A 13,448-nucleotide genomic window follows, 5' to 3' on the forward strand; every position below is an offset into this window, starting at 1 on the left:
TATTCACTTAAGATTCACTCGTTGAGCACATCGGAATATAATTTGGATATACGGATTGCATGCAATAAGTGTCATACCCGCAGCTAGATAAACTCAATAGCCTGCGAAAATTACGTAGCCAAGCTACCATGTAACCCGCCCATGAGCGAACTCAGACTCAACTCAACGAGCTCGGGCGTTCGCATCCATAAGTGAACTCGGACTTAACTCAACGAGTTCGGATGCCTAGTTACATCTCACGAACTCGGACTCAACTCAATGAGTTCGGAACTTAAATATCCTAGTGGCATGTTACTTGTATCCTAATCTATTCCCAAGGTTCAAACGGGATTTTCCTCAATCATACATCTTTTCTGTCTTCCACTCGGAACCGATACTTGATAGCATTTCATATTTATCAAGTAGCTCACATAATTTGCATATTACTAAATAATAATCCACAAAGCATAATATTTCATGATAATAATCATCATATCATATAAATAACATTAAATTACCTAATATTACAATTATGTTACTACATTTACACCTGAACTTACCTCGGTACAAAATGTTAGAATTCGAGCCTATTCCTCGTAAACTTTATTTTTCCCTTGATCACGACTCGAATCTTGTTTTTCTTGATCTAAAATAAAAAATTTAGCTTATTTGATACTCACATTTATTAAAACAGTCCTTGACTCAAACTTTGGAAAAATTAAATTTTTACCCCTAAACTTTTACATATTTACACTTTTTCCCCAAGGCTCGGAAATTAAACTTCATCCTCTTTTCTTATGTTTTATGACATGATAATCATTTTCCCCTTCTATAGAAACATCAAATTCTCACTCTAACATGTACTTATGAACATTAGGTATTTTTACCGATTATGTCGTTTTACTCGTTTTCACGTAAAATCGCTTAGCAAAAGTTTTTTAACACAATTTCAAGCTTCATATTCTACCATAAAATATCAAAATAAACATATTTCACTTATGGATATTTTTCCAAATATAAACCCTAAGTTAAATTATTGCTAGAATAAGCTTAATCAAGTTACCGAGATTCTAAAAACATAAAGAACATTAAAAACAGGGCTAAAATGGACTTACAATCGAGCTGGGAAGCTTGAAAAACCCTAGCTATGTCTTTCTTATATGAAATTCGGCCAAGGGGTTGAAGATGGACAAAAATTGGCTTTTAATTTTGTTTTTAATTCATTTTAATAACTAAATGACCAAAATCCCCTTAATTAAAAACTATGGTGTTTTATCTTCCTTTAGGTATTTTTGTCCAAACTAGTATAATGGTCTAATTACTATCCAATGACCTCCACTTTAAAAACCCATTACTCACAAGTACTTAGTACCTTTGTGAACTAGAACACACATTTTACAACTTTTGCAATTCAGTCCTAAATATTAAATTGGACCCTCTATCAATAAAATTTATGAATGAAATTTTCACACAATCATGAAATCATGCCATAGACCTTAAAATGATAATAAAATGATTATTTCTATCTCAGATTTGTGGTCCAGAAACCACTATTCTGATTAGGCCCTAATTCGGGATATTACAGTTCTTATATATAAACACATCTCACACTTGGTATTTAACCAATATGGGATCTAAGCTTTTCTTTTCCTCAACAAATATTCCCAAGTAGCTTACTTTGAGTATCAATTTCTCATTCATCACTCAACTATTTTGAGCATATGATATATCATTGTAAAGGTTTCATGGAGTAGAATAAGAAACCATAATTTTATGATTCAACTCTTCACCTTTACCTATTGAGAATATGCCTCAAAGTTTCCATAAAAATACAATTTTTTTCAACAGTTATTTTGGCCTTTCAAAATAGCCACCAATTCTTTTTTTTTTTTTAAATACTTCAAACTAAAAACATTATTTTAACCATAATTTCAACAATAGGATACTACTATAGTAACAAAATTATTTTTTCTAGAAACATAAACAACATAAAAAAGGAAACTTAGGCTGATGTTGAGTTTGACTGAATTGAAAGGATTTAGGATTTAATTTTTGTGGAAGGAAAAGGTGAGGAAGAATATATATAGCAATCAAGTGGTGGCCAACTGTGGAATGAGGATTGTCTGTTGTTTTACATTCAAATTGCATGTGTAGATCTATTAGTTTTAGTGGGCTTTTAGGAAAAACTAATTAGAAAACTGGAAAGAGAGAAATAGAAGAGAGTACTCCAAAAGTTCAAGAATCCAAGTTGTTTCTAGACTTGAAGAAGTTTGATCGAATTTTCTTTGAAAATTAAATTGAAAGAAATTGCTTGGAATTGTTTTCTTGATCTGAAAAAAATTGAAGATTGAATGTAAATAAGTCAAGAAAAACAAACCAAGTAATAAAATAACCAAAAACTGAAATAATAGATGAGTTATGGTAGTGGCAGATCCTAAGACTAAGTTTTGGGGGTCTAATAAAAATTTCAAAAATTTTAGAATTTTAATGAGATTTTTTTTTAAAAAAAATGGGGGGTCTAATTGAATTTTTTAAATTTTTTGTGAGATTAATGAGAATTTTCAAAAATTTGAGACCTAATTAAAATTTCCAAAACTTCAAGGGAAAAAAATTAAAATTTCCAAAAAATTTTAGGCCCAATTAAAATTTAAAAAAAAATCAAGGGAGAAATCAAAATTTTCTAAAATTTTGGAGGGGCTAAGGTCCTTTAGGCCACCATAAGGATCTCCCTCTAGTTAGGGAAAGATGAAACTGATGGAGATGGATAAATGGATAAGATGTCCACATGAGCCATTCGAGATAAAATTATCCCAACAAACTCAATTATTGGCTCTAATAAACTGTCTAAGAAAGAATTATTGACAAATTGAAGTTTTAAGAACTTTCCCTAAAATCTTGAACGAAATTAAGTAAAAAAAAACATTTGAAAATAAACAAGAATTGAATATTTCAAAAGAATAACTCTGTAACACCCCTTACCCAAGTCCAAGGCCGAGACTGGACACGAGGCATTACCATACTTAATTACATGCATACAATCGTTTTCGAGTCACCTAGACTTGATCAAATTTAAAACTCTTTCCAACTCTGTTTAAACTCCTTAAAGTAGGCTTACGAGGCCTCAAACTTTCCTTGGAAACCATTTGGAACCAACTCAGGTCCTTAAACTGACTGAATAAAAATGATTCTTGAAACAGGGCACACGCTCGTGTGGTCATTTTAATATGGCCGTATGGATGGCACACACACGGCTTAAGCATTTAGGGACATGCCCGTGTCCCATACCCGTGTGAATTAAATTTTAAATTCGAACCTACAGGGGTTTTCACACGGCCTGACACACTCCCATGTCTATGGCCTGCGTCCCTCACACAGTCATGACACACTCGTGCCCTAACCCGTGTCTAAAAACTTTGACATTCTGTTTTTGACGTCAGCATCCAATTTAGGGCACATGGCCAAGGCACACACCCGTGTTCTAGGCCATGCCTTTCACACGGCTGAGACACACAGTCGTGTCTCTGGTCGTGTGTTTACTACCATGCATACTGACTTGCAATTTTTACATGTAGGGGACACACGACCTAGCAACACACCCATGGGATAGACCGTATGTCACACACGACTTAGACACACGCCCGTGTGTCTACCCGTGTAGACAATATGAGGCTATCTACTAAGCCTTTTGCCACCCTGAGACACAATCTAATGCCAACCAACATATCAAAATCTAACTTAATATGATTTCTCAACCAAACAACCATAGCTAAGGCTTATATACATTATATATATATATATATATTCAAACATGCCGTCAATTTCACATTCATGAAAGACTATCTTGCATTCATATAATAACTTTCAATATTAGCCATTTTTCATGGCCTTATACAAAATGAATCAAATGCTATAGTAAGACATCACATTTGGCCAATTAACAATGACACAAAACTCAAAAGTCTAAGTTCCTGTACATGCTGTAACGACCCGAATTTTACCGTTACCGAAAAAGTGTATTTTCGGGTCTCCGTTTCTGAAAAATGGATTCGTAAATATTTATTAAAAATATTTACGAAGTCAATTGAGTGGTTAATTAGAGTTTAATTAAGTAAATTTAGTTTAATTAAGAGTAATTAGGAAAAATGACTAAATTGAATAAAGGATGAAAGTTGAATTGTAGATTAAAAGAAAATGAAGAGGACCAAAATAACAATTATGCCATTTGTCCTAAGTGAGGCGGCATAAACATAAAAATCTGAGATTTTTATGTGTTAAAATATATATTAAATTATTATTATAGTATATTATATTATATATTATATTATATAAATAAGTAAAGAAACATAAGAAACAGAATGAAAGCAAACGAAACAGAGAAGAAACAGGGGAGAAAGAAAGAAAGGAAAAGAAAAAGGAAAATTTGGGTTTCAAGGCTCAAAGTTTAATTTGGTAAGTCAATTAAGTCATTTCTTCTTAAATTTTGATGTTTTAGAAGCTTTAGAACAAGACTTTGATGAAATTAAGTTGATATTTTGAGAGTTTATAGATTTTCAAGTATAGTTCATGTTGAATAAAATAGTGAATTAAGGGTTTAATTGAGTAAATTTCAAGCTAGAATTGATAATAGGATCAAATTGTAAAGTAAGTTATAAGTTTTATGTTGTAGGGACTAAATTGATGAAATTTTGAAATTAGGAAAGTATGCTGGAAATTTAATATTTAAATGAGAGTATGGATGAAATTTGAATAGAAATAAAGTATGAATTAAGATAGAAAAGTAAGTGAATTTAGTTAGAATTAAAATTGAAATTAAAGTAAATCAACATTTTGTACTAAGACTATTTTGGACAGCAGCAGTAGTCTAAGTTTGAAAAATCACCAAAAATTGTAGAAATTGAATTAGAGGATGAATAAAATATGAAATTAAATATTATTGAGTCTAGTTTCTTATAGAAGAAACGATATAAGCAATTGAATTGTAAATTATAAGATATAATGAATTTTGTGAGACAAGGTCAGAATGAATTCGGGTTCCCCTGTTCTGACTTTGGAAAATCACCAAAAATTGAATAAAAATAATTAGAGGCTTAAAGTTATATGTTTAGAATCCCTAATGAGTCTATTTTCATTATAAATCAACGAGAATGTTATCCGAGTTCTGTACTGTGAGATAATTAATTTTTAGTGAAGAAGGGACGAAACTGTCAGACAGCAGAATAGGGGTGAATTTAAAGAATAAACTGTACTTAATGGCTAAACCAAAAATTCTGAAAATTTTATTGTAAGAAGATTTGTGAGTCTAGTTTCAGGGAAAATTAACGGATCTTAATTTAGAATTTTTTAACTCAAGATATGAATTAGTAATGTATTAATGATTATGAATTGTATTAATTTCGTAGTCAATGTGGTACCGGAAATCTCGGCTAAGAAAGGACAAGACAAAGTCAACGGGAGTTAGCTTGAAAATTACGGTTTGTATTTCTATAATCCGAACTTAGTCATTATTTATTATATTTATATACATGTGGCAATTGTTAGTGATTGAATTATGATGTTTTACAATTGAAATAGATTAATTTTAGTATGCGATGAATTTATTGAATTTATATTGATCGAAATTATTTTGATTGAAATTATATTGATTGAATTATATAATATATATGACTTATGTAGAAATTTGAATATTGAATGAATGTTATATTGAAAAATATATTGATTGGAAATATGAGGAAATTGATATGAAATTGTATGAATTGTGAAAATGGGTAAATATGTGTAATTATCGGAATGAGATATTGATGAAAGAATTATTAAATTAAGAAAGTGAATGAAATACCCTATTAAATAGTCGGGCTGAGTCGGATATAATTGGCATGCCATAGGATCTGGAAGTGTACGGGATTTGCCGGCTTTATCAATCAGGCACCTCGTGTGTCGTATTTCAGGCACCTCGTGTGTTGTATTTCAGGCACCTCGTGTGTCGTATCAGGCACCTCGTGTGTCGTATTTCAGGCACCTCGTGTGTCGTATCAGGCACCTCGTGTGTCGTATTAGGCACCTCGTGTGTCGTATCAGGCACCTCGTGTGTCGTAACAGGCACCTCGTGTGTCGTTTTAGGCACTTTATGTGTCGTCTACTGATCAGGTACTATGTACCGTTTTAGGCACAATGTGCCGTACTGGTGTGTTTGGGTTGGAATCCGTGTATCCGTCAAAGTCCGGGTTTGTTAATAGGGGTAAATAAGTGAAACGATAAGTCGAGTGAATTTGATTGATTGAGCTATTGGAATGAAATGAGAAATTAAATTGAGAATTGAAATTGAGATATGAGATTGAAAACATGAACCAAAAGGTTCATGAAATGAGTGAAGTTCAAATGGATGATGATTGATGTTAGAATGAATTAAAATGGTATATTGTTAAGAAGTAAAGTGTGAAAACAAGTGAATTGTGAATATATTGTATAGAATTTATACGGTAAGTAAATGAAAAGAATTGAACAAATATGTTATTGTGTTTGTTATATGACTTGTATAGAATTTATATGGTAAGTAATTGAAATTTATAAATGAATACTTATAATTGTTATTGTGATTTTAAGTTTAATTGTTATATTATTAAGTGTTCGGATTATGGAAATACCACTGAGTATACCATACTCAGCGTACGGTTTGTTTCCGTACGCAGGTTTAGTAAAGATAGAACGTTGAATCAGCATCCCAGTTCGATCCCGAATTCATTAAGGTAAAGTGTGTTAATTATTGGTAATGGCATGTACCTAGGATGTTTTATGAGAGTCATTTAGGTTGTAGATGTACTCATGAAATGAGTAAATTATGGTTGGCAACGGTATGTAGTATGAATTTTGAAATTTACTAAAAATTCGTAGTGATTCTAAATTAGTCCCGAATTGAATTTACTGTTCATATTGGACCGCGAGGGCCCATTAAAGGGACGACATCTTAAAACTAGGATGTGTGTAAATATTTATTTTAATTAATGATCGAAATTGGACTGTACTGACTGGTAATGTCTCGTAACCCTGTTCCGATGACGGTATAGGGTTAGGGGGCGTTACACATGCCATACTCAAAATATTAAGTTTAATTATACCGAGTGCTTCAGCTTGATAGTATGATCGATGCCTCCGACGTCTGTTGATCCTCGAGCTAGTTAGGCAGCATTATAAGAAAACGGTAAGGAGAGGGAGTAAACATAAAGCTTAGTAAGTTGCATGCAATAAATATAACAACAACTTTACTATTCATCATCATGCTCATATTACTAAAGTAGGCATAAGCACAACTTACTCATCACTATCCAATACATTTCACATAGCATATATTGAGCTCAGATCCCATATATTTCAAATAGGTACCTGTACCACTCATAACACGGTTATACTTTCCTCGTTTAACTTAAATTGTAACTCTCACCGTTAAACCATTTAGAATGATATCAGATGATCATTAAGCCTCAAACATAGGGTGTAATGCTGATGCCATGTCCCAGATATGGTCTTACACTGGCTTATCCGTCAAGTCGATGCCATGCCCCAGACATGGTCTTACACTGACTATTGAAATCGAGGCCGACGCCGTGTCCCAGACATGGTCTTACACTAGCTCTAACTTATCCATACCGATGCCATATCCTAGACATGGTCTTACACTGGCACATCTCGTAGTCGAGGCATGTCCCAGACATGTCTTATATTGGCTTACATATCGAGGCTGATACATGTCCCAGACATGTCTTACACTAGCTATCGTCTCAATGCCGATGCCATGTCCCAGACATGGTCTTACACTGGCTCTCATAATGTGGCCGATGCATGTCTTAGACATGTCTTACACTGGCACACAAATAACCCAAATGTCATGGCACGAATATCTAATTTATTTCCTAAGGTTCAAACGGGAGTTTTACTATCTCAATATTCATCATACATAATCATTTCCACAACCAAGCAATTTATGCTATATCAATTCAAACACATATAATAACAATGTAGTTGTATTATTTACATATAACTTACCTCGAGTTACAAAATGTAGATGAATGGTTCGGCTTAGTCCACTAGTTTTGCTTTTCCCCAATCCCCAGATTTTGCACTTCTTGATCTAAAATGATAAAAATTCACAAATTTAATCGTTTTATTTATCTAGGTACTCAAAAATTCATAATTGGGTAAAATAACCATTTTGACCCTAGACTTTAACAAAATGACCATTTTACCCCTAGGTCAAAAATCATTTTTTATCACATTTTCTCACTAAAAAAGCCTAGCAGAATACTTTTCATACTAAAGGCAGCCCACAATTCTCATTATTTCACACATTTATCATCTATTTTACAACTTATGAAAAATGGTCTTTAGTTAGGGTTTCCATGAAAACTACTTTACAAAAGTTGTTTATTACACTACCATAGCTCATATTCTTCCATAAAATTTCAGAAAACAACATGAACACACTCATGGTAAAACCCTATACTTTCAACCATTTTGCAACATAGTCCCTTCATTTGAAAGCTTATGTTCCAAGGGTTCTAAAAGTGTAAAAATCTTCAAGAAAAATCATCAAAATCACTCACTTATGAGAGAAATTAGTGGCTGATATTTTGAGCTCTCTAAACCCCCTTTTTGATGCTAAAAATCGGTAAAGAAGAAGAACTAAAAAGATAGAGCCTTTTTATTTTATTTTAATATTATACACTTCACCTAATTTTGACTTTCTTGTCTCATGGCCGGCCAAACATTATTTCTAGGGTCTATTTGCTCTTTAAAACCCCTAATTTTGGTTTTCTAGCTATTTGACACCTTTAGCTATCAAAATAGGACTTTTACACTTTATGCGATTTAGTGCTTTTTCACAATTAAGCCCACAAACACTAAAATTACTTCACCAAATTTTTCATGCACTAATATAAACATGCTGAACTCTAAAATAATAATAAAATAATTTCTCTGACTTCGGATTGGTGGTCCCGAAACCACCATTCCGACTGAGCCCAAAATTGGGCTGTTACAAACTCCATCGAGTACTTCTCTTAATTTCAAAGAAAGATTTAATTTACAATGAATGAATGGATGAATGAATGAATGCCTTTATATAGACTACATAAATTGGCACAACAAGACGTAATCTTAGTTGAACTAAAATTTCTTGTCAAGGAGGAAACATAAAACTTCTAAACAACTTAAAAGACTTAAAATCTCTTAAAATTTGAAATAAATAAATACTTAAAACATAAAACTTAATAAATACAATATTGAGATTATATATAATCAAAATTAAACATTAAAAGTAAGCCCAATATGGATTAAACACAAATCTAAAGTCCAATAATTGAGTTTTTAAAATAGTCAATTTAAAGCATTTGATTATTTTAGAAGAAAACTTAGTTAATTACCAATTTATTTATTACTCAAAATTTTAATTATAATTTAGCAGAGAAAAGTGATATTTACTATGTTTTTAATAAAGATCAGGGTTCATGCCTAACTAATTAATATTCATAAGTTGATATCTTATATCAAATTAAATGTAGTGCAAGCTATATAAAAAAATCCAAATCCTATGTTCCATGCCACAGTTCAAAACAAAATGATATAGTTTCTGAATAATAAAAAATCAATTAATGGGTCTAAAATGTTTTAATAAATGAAACCGAGCCAAGACCCTCTGGATGCCTTGTTCATGTCCTAATCTGGTGGGTTATTTGTAGAGATAGAAATAAAAAGGGGTGATCTATGAAGCTTAGTATGAGTCATATCACAAGTGAACTAGTGCGGAACAATAACTAAGCATACAATTTAATAGTTGTCATCACAGTAACATTCATATAGGATAACAATATTTAAATAGTTCATTCAGCATGTTTTAAGAATGTCAATACAAATGCGATTTCAATTTAATGGGAATAATCCTACCCATACTCTGCTACACTCCTCAGTAAGAGTTCCCCAGAACTCCTCCAGCTGTAACACTTCAGTTTGTGGCTGAGCCACCAGTGTTGCAGGTTAATACGCTGCTAGTAGTTGTGATTACACAACGAGTTTGCAGATAAAAGATGCCAGTATGAATTATGGATACCACCAATGTTTTCAGGTTAATACGCTGTCAGTACTTGTGAATACACAGCTTAGTTGCAGATTAAAGCTACTAGTATAAATTGTGGATAAACCACCAGTGTTTATAGATTATTAAACTATCAATACTTCTACCATACAATCGTCCCACCCTATGCAATACAGTATGTCATGCTTGCAATAATATAATGTAAAACAGTAAACATGTTCATCATGTTTCTAGTTCATCAGTAGCATTAGTCATGGTTATCATGTATTCAGTTTAGCAATAGAAATAAGCATGTTGATCATGTAATCGATGTAGATTAGTACAAGTAACAATAACAATTCATCAATTATTCAGTCACAGTATGCATGTAATAGTCCTAAATCATGCATAAACAATAGTAATTTAGCCAATTAAATCATAGATTCCGACATTATTCATAATACCAGAGACTCAATTAAATTAAATAAATCACTAAAATAAATTGGGATCATGCAGGGTTTAAATTGAACAGTTTATGAAAATTCTGGGCAAAATTGTAAAACAAGGGCATAAGCCCGTGTGGTCAGGCCGTGTGCAATACCTTAAGCTGTGTGGAGGGGTTACACGATCATGTGGCTAGGCTATGACTATGTGGGACATGCAAAATTAGGCTTCAAGGGAGACACGATCGTGTGAGAGGCCGTGTGGAGGGTCATAGGCCATGTAATAATCGAATATCCTAGAGTTTTAGGGGGAACATGGTCATGTGAGAGAGTCATGTGGTCCACATTGTGGCCTTATTTTGAGGCACGATTTGCCCTGATTCGCTCTTAAAAGAACACTTAAAAGAACTCTTAAAAGAAGAAAAAAATACTCAAAACGAAAAAATATGAAGACTAATTGTATAATTTAACCTAAATTTTTTGTTTGAAATGATGATTTAACGTGCCATGTCAGCCTACCATTGCACTATTAACCATAATTAACGGGTCAGTGACTAAAATGTTACAACATATTAACATAACTCACTAAAATATAATATTTTAAAAATAAGTAAGTATAATGTAATTTAAAGAAAACAATAATAGTTTACCCTTATTTAAATGATATTGGGATATTTTTAGAAAAAAATATTTGGAATAGTACCTTAAAAATGAAAGACAGCTAGAGAACCGAGCGTTCATAACAGACGTTTTTCCATATCCTACACAGTTTTCTAATCACACTCTCACACTGCTACGCTATATCTACCCAAAACCAAGCCAAATCCCACCTTAAATTCCTTTGAAACATTCAATCCTCAATCTTCAGGTTCTGATATGATCCCATGATTCCATTTCCCATTACCAGTTCTTTTCACCTCTGTACTCTTCCAACACATTAAAACAACCTCTTATACTAATATGCTACAATTATTGTCTCCCACCATCTCCTATCCATCTCCACTTTTCCATCTAACTTCCCATCCTTTCCCTCCAAAACCCCACTTCTGTTCTACCCACAGGTTGAGCTTTTACCTCCCACCAAAAATGGCTTCTTTTTCTGGGTTTTTGGCTAAGTCTCAGATGGGCATGACTGCTGGTGGTGGTGGTGGTGATGGTGCAAATGGGTTCTCTTCACTGATGGACTATGTTGGGAAAGGAGGACTAGATGTAGGAGATGATTTACTTGTTTTGCTTTATCATATACAGTTTGCTTGCAAGAGAATTGCTGCTCTTGTGGCTTCTCCCTTTAATTCTGCTCTCGGGAAACATTCAGCTCTCACTGGTGCCACATCCGGGGCCGCTGCTTCTGATAGGGATAAGCCAAAGCCGCTTGATATTGTGGCAGTATGTTTAACTAGGCTGATTTCGTCATCGAATTTCATGAAAATATTGCTCTTTTTTCCCTTTAAGTAGTATTTTCATGGTACACTGGTATATTGTTGGGCATATAACTCTTAAATAGTTTGGCTGCGATTATAATTGACATGAATTCTTAGTAGTATGAATGATTGAATCATTGCAAATTATTAGAGCAATAAAAGAGGTTGAGTTGATACAGAAACAGATTGATTTTAAAGATGTAAATCAGTCGAACTTTAGGTTTTTAATGCCCCTTTCAATTTTTTTTAAACTAGAGTAAAAGGAATTGGGTAGGGAAAAAAGAATTAAAGTTTTCCGATATGCTAAAATTTTGGTTCTTTTTCCTGCAGAATGAAATCATATTGTCATCTCTTAGAAATTCAGGAAAAGTTTCAGTGATGGCTTCAGAAGAAGATGATGCTCCAATTTGGATCAATGATGATGGTCCCTTTGTGGTTGTATTGGATCCTCTTGATGGTTCTCGAAATATAGATGCTTCTATTCCCACTGGAACGATCTTTGGGGTATATAACCGGCTCACAGAGCTAGATAATCAACCGACGGAAGAGAAGGCATTGCTGAATTTACTACAGAGCGGAACAAAGCTTGTAGCTGCTGGCTATGTCCTCTATTCATCTGCCACAATCCTATGTGCTAGCTTTGGCTCAGGAACACATGCATTTACCTTAGATCATTCAACGGGAGACTTTATTCTCACACATCCAAGCATTAGAATTCCGCCTCGAGGTAAACGTACTGGAATCTTGAGAGTTAAAATGTTATGCTCATGGAATTTATTGAGATATCTGATATTTGCTTCACAAATTCAATGTTATCCTATTTGGATTTTCTTACTGATGGTCTTCATTAACAGTTTGATTAAATGGGAACTCTTTATCATATGAAAGTATGAAATTAATATTGTTTTTTTTTATCCCATTAATAATTCAAGCTCGGCCTACTTGATGATTCCAGGTCAAATATATTCTGTCAATGATGCAAGGTATTTCGATTGGCCTGAAGGTCTAAGGCAATACATTGATACAGTAAGACAAGGCAAAGGCAAATTCCCTAAGAAATATTCAGCTCGGTATATATGTTCGTTGGTTGCTGATTTCCATAGGACCGTGTTGTACGGTGGAATAGCAATGAATCCAAGGGACCATCTGCGGCTGGTTTACGAGGCAAACCCTCTAAGTTATCTTGCAGAGCAAGCTGGAGGCAAAGGTTCGGATGGTAAAAGTAGGATACTTTCGATCCAACCGGTGAAACTGCATCAAAGATTGCCTCTGTTTTTGGGTAGCTTGGAAGATATAGATGAGTTGGAAAGTTATGGAGATGTTCAACAGAAAGTAAACCCTGGGTATGAAGTTTAATCACTTTTGTTGTTTTAAACAGATTCATTGCTCTGTTTCTCTAAAGTTCATTCTTGTTTCTCGTTGTTAATACTTTTAGCCTGAAGATCACTTTACAAAATAAAATCTTCAAACGATGCAAGTTCTCTAAAACTATCTCAAAAGGCTGCTTAATCTCCAGCCTTTTCACTCGTCTCCTACAGGAATAAT

General features: G+C 33.4%; 1 protein-coding gene and 1 long non-coding RNA gene across 2 annotated transcripts; both read left to right on the forward strand.

Annotated features, from left to right (window-relative positions):
* Positions 1-4,296: 4,296 nt before the first annotated feature.
* Positions 4,297-6,877, forward strand: LOC128285561 (uncharacterized). Its single transcript, XR_008276020.1, has 3 exons — positions 4,297-4,428; positions 5,379-5,450; positions 6,666-6,877. It is a non-coding gene; the product is annotated as an uncharacterized LOC128285561 (long non-coding RNA).
* Positions 6,878-11,193: 4,316 nt separating this feature from the next.
* Positions 11,194-13,391, forward strand: LOC108479315 (uncharacterized). The gene is made up of 3 exons (XM_017781839.2): positions 11,194-11,868; positions 12,234-12,630; positions 12,859-13,391. The coding sequence occupies exons 1-3, from the start codon at positions 11,443-11,445 to the stop codon at positions 13,257-13,259; spliced, it is 1,224 nt and encodes a 407-aa protein (XP_017637328.1). The 5' UTR covers positions 11,194-11,442; the 3' UTR covers positions 13,260-13,391.
* Positions 13,392-13,448: the final 57 nt, after the last annotated feature.

The sequence above is a fragment of the Gossypium arboreum genome, chromosome 12, assembly GCF_025698485.1.
Source record: "Gossypium arboreum isolate Shixiya-1 chromosome 12, ASM2569848v2, whole genome shotgun sequence".
Lineage (NCBI taxonomy): Eukaryota > Viridiplantae > Streptophyta > Magnoliopsida > Malvales > Malvaceae > Gossypium > Gossypium arboreum.

Coding starts and splice junctions, on each gene's coding strand:
- LOC108479315 (XM_017781839.2), top strand. CDS start 11,443: ATGCTACAATTATTGTCTCCCACCATCTCCTATCCATCTCCACTTTTC. Junction 11,869..12,233: donor AGCCGCTTGATATTGTGGCA/GTATGTTTAACT, acceptor TTTTTCCTGCAG/AATGAAATCATATTGTCATC. Junction 12,631..12,858: donor CATTAGAATTCCGCCTCGAG/GTAAACGTACTG, acceptor TGATGATTCCAG/GTCAAATATATTCTGTCAAT.